General features: G+C 43.9%; 1 protein-coding gene across 1 annotated transcript in view; it reads right to left on the bottom strand.

The window, feature by feature from the left end:
* MXI1 (MAX interactor 1, dimerization protein) overlaps nt 1-3,533 on the bottom strand; it is a gene marked incomplete at its 5' end in the record, with an annotated part of 45,800 nt that extends 42,267 nt beyond the window's left edge. Inside the window, one exon of the mRNA XM_010187838.1 lies at nt 3,401-3,533. Coding sequence (XP_010186140.1) covers nt 3,401-3,533 — 133 coding nt within the window. The remainder of the gene's footprint in view (nt 1-3,400) is intronic.
* Between the last annotated feature and the right edge of the window lie 207 nt (nt 3,534-3,740).

Here is a 3,740-nt window from a genome sequence, read left to right as displayed (position 1 = left end):
GCTGACACAACAATTTAAATTGATTAAAAAGTCTTCTCAATTATTTTCCAAAATGTATAAATATCAAACCAGTCTATTCCTAAGCAACTATAATGAACTTTTCAAATAACCAGGTCTATCTAGAACTGCATATGTAGGGGCCATAAAAGCAGTTTCCAGTAACATCAAAAACAATTTAAGGTACCCGCAGAACTGTACTCCCAGCATGGACTATGACTATACTTCATTCCTTAAGCAAGTTTTTAGAACTCTGTTTCTATACCAGGAGCGTCTTCAGGAGGAATAAACATTAAATAAGTGATACTGTATGATTCAACAAATCTCTCTGAATTTTTCATCCCAGTCTAAAAACCAGAAGATACTTCTGTCAAGAGCAAATTAAAAAACAGGCAAAATTAAATTTTAATTTAATACAGGTTGGCTAATTGATTAGCTTGTTCTTTTGCTTTTAGCTATGACTTAAATGGGATTTAATAAAAAAAAATCCCTTGTTTATTATGAATGCCAGGTCACAATGACTGTGATTCTCCACATATTTTGCAGGTGGGTCATTTTCAGTACCTAAATAACCCTGACTAAAGCAAGACTGCATAGTTTTAAATATATTCAGGTTTTAACTCACAGCATGCAATATTCGGTCTTTAAAATACCTATGCAAAACACCACACATATACATAGATAATGTCCCAAGGACTGCAGAGGGGAATCCCTCTGCAGCAACCTGCACGCTATCAGTTGCACAACTGACTGAAACGAAGGAAGAGAGAACGTGAGCCAAAACATTCTCCTTTAAAAATGCATCATGTAAATTAGAAATAATGAAGCAATGTTCTCTCTCTTATCTGCACACCCCTGTTTGAGGTAGAAAAAAATGATTTTGCTGGGACTGGGAGACCACTGTAATTCTGTAAGAATAAGAGATTTGCTCCACCACTGCCATCCAGAGCTGGGCTGCCTGTTCCTCAGAACTTTCTGGGTGTTTGTGCCATGACAGCACCAGAGCCTGTTGGGAAGAAATAGATGCCACGTCTGGGCTGCAAACGCTGAAGGGAAATACTTGGATTTAAACCATGAATTAAAGAGCATCTAGGCTCTGTAAATACCCTGTGCCACATAATCATGGATTATTCGGTTCAATAAAGACCAGCAGCAATGCACATGTGTCCATTTCTAAAAGCATATAAATAAAAAGAAAAAAACCAAACAACTGTCCTTTGCCAGGGTTGCTCAAGAGACATTTTTACAGAAGGCTTCTAAATGACGAGATCTACACAAGATCTAGATGCTTAAGTTCTCTAATTATTGAAACAAAAGCAATCTAAGAAAATCTCTTGCCCACACATGAAATCTAAGTTTTGCCCCCCATCAAGGGCTTGATATTTAATTTAAAGTCCATTCAAATTCCACTAGATAGAACTTACTGAACTGTCCCTTTGATTTAATAGGAAGGGATGATACAGAGCCTTCCTTAAACAAGGCTGATGCTACACTTGGCATCACACAAAACACATTGCAGTGAATTTGGAGGCACCCTGAACTTCACAGTTTCACTTCCCGGCACTGCAGCCATCTGGAAGGCCTGCCATCTCCTACAGCAAGTGCAAGCTGCTACGACTTGCACTAAAAGAAACTTCAACTTCCTACTGTGCATATAAGATCTGGGCTCCCCAAAAGATCCACTCTGGTCTCTGCCTGAAGCAGAACTGACACTGGTCACTCCCTGAGGCTGAAACAAGCACAGGAGGCAACACACTGGGTAACACTCTCACTCTAAAGATTCTATTTGGCCTCAGTATTCCTTATTTAACAAAGGTTTTAAGTAAGACTAGAAAGTATCTTTTCTGCTTCTCTGTTGCTTTTCCCCCCACACCAATACATTCAGCCTGTCACGGTAAATGGCCCAGCGGGCTGGTCTCAGCACAGAAAGGTGCCCCCTGAGAGCTGTGCCTGGGGGCTCTGTGCTGGCAGAGCACACTGAGTCCCCAGGTCCCAAGGACTGGGAGTGCTCTGCATCCCTCTCCAGCCTCCAGGCTGCTGGATTTGGTGTTAAGGAGCTCCTGAGGGGGATGTGCTTCCAGCCCTCCTCTGGAGAAGGGCAGGTTGCCATGACAAAGGCCTTTGAGAGAAAGAGGTGTGGGATGGAAGAATAGTATGTGAGAAACCTAGAGGGGAAAATACAGATCTCAGCTCAGCATCTGACATTATTTCCCAACACAAAGTTACTGGGATTTGGGACTTTGGTTCATGGGAAACAGTAACGGGCTACAACTGCCCTGAAGTCAGGAGAGGCTGGATGAAGGAGGGAAGCAAATATAAAGATGCAGCATACAAAGAGCGCAGGATATGCTGATCCTGATGAAGAAAACTTCCCCACAGCAAGGTGTCCTAGCATCACTTCAAACAACCTTTACTATCAAATGCTGCCAAAGCAAAATCACTGCAAGCAAAGGCACCTTTCCCCTAGGCCTTTGCAGGTCCTTCCCAATGGCCTTAAGAAAGCTTTAATCACCTGAGCCACCTGCCACCATTTTATGGATTGCACAAGCCTTGCTGCAGCAAAAACAAGCTTGCAATTGCCTTTTTGAAATTATACTCTATCTTTCTAAAGTTTCTCTATCCCAGAAGGTCTCAACAAGGTGTGAATTCTGCAAGAGGGAGCAAAAGAAAACAGAAAGACCAGGAACAAGAAGGGAGAGGCAGATCCTATTGCAGCACCAAGTGATAGGCTTAATCCTATTGTCTCTTTCAGAAACCAATAAACATGGCACTGTATAATAAAAGAAGTGTCAAAAACATGGAGTTCTACAATTACCAAGCAATCAGAAAGCTGGGAAATCCCACTGCCCTGAAAGGCACAGTGAAAGACAGCTTCATTTTCCTGAAGTGAATTTTTAACGCGTTGTACATAGCAGCCAGTCATCTCCCTCTCTCCCATTTGTTTTAGGGGATCCATTTCAAAACATCATTTCCTTGCTTCGAATCATGCCTGTCATTACAATCCCAAAGCACCCAGGCTGCACGTACACTACCCTTTAAAAGCAGTGACTTCTGGGTTGGAAAGACATCAGCTGTATATAATGGGAATAGCTGTTGCCTACCTCTTCTCTAAACCCTACAAACAGATCTCCCGACTCCCCTTCCCTCTGCAGCATCTGAGCCTTGGCACAGAGTCAGCTGGCAGTGCCACTTCAGATACATCTCCCCTGTGTCCCCTCTGCTCTCAGCGCTGTGGATCCAGAACGGACACTGTACCTGTGTGTCCCAGCTCTGAATCCCCCTGTGCTCAGACTCTTCCCATTTTCCCCACAGGATATGTTTCTCTCCTCTGCCTCCAGCTTTCTTCTCCCGTTTCATCCTCCCAGCCAGCCCTGCACCCCACACTTTCCTGCCCGCGTCGTACCTGTTGGCAATACTCGCACTGCTGCCACTGCCGCTGTGTTTTCTTGCCCGGCTCAGCCTCCGCGGGGGCTTTGGGTCTTGTAGTCCAGGACTTGGAACTGAGGGGAAGGTCGAGGCATAGCCATGTTCACACTCTGCGTGAGAATCAACAGGCAGGGCATAAAAAAAAGGGTCATTAAAAAAAAAAAAGAAAAAGAAAAAGAAAGAAAAAAAGAAGTCAGCAGGCAGGCCTCACCACTAACCAGTCAGCCTAGCTGGGGAGGCCCTTAACCACAACAGCTTAGGGAAATGACTGATGATGTATTCAGAAGGAAAGGTACTGGGAGGTGGAGAAAAGAGAG

This window comes from Mesitornis unicolor, unplaced genomic scaffold, assembly GCF_000695765.1.
Source record: "Mesitornis unicolor isolate BGI_N332 unplaced genomic scaffold, ASM69576v1 scaffold45600, whole genome shotgun sequence".
In the NCBI taxonomy this organism is placed as follows: Eukaryota; Metazoa; Chordata; class Aves; order Mesitornithiformes; family Mesitornithidae; genus Mesitornis; species Mesitornis unicolor.
This window is presented reverse-complemented; position numbering and strand designations above follow the sequence as displayed.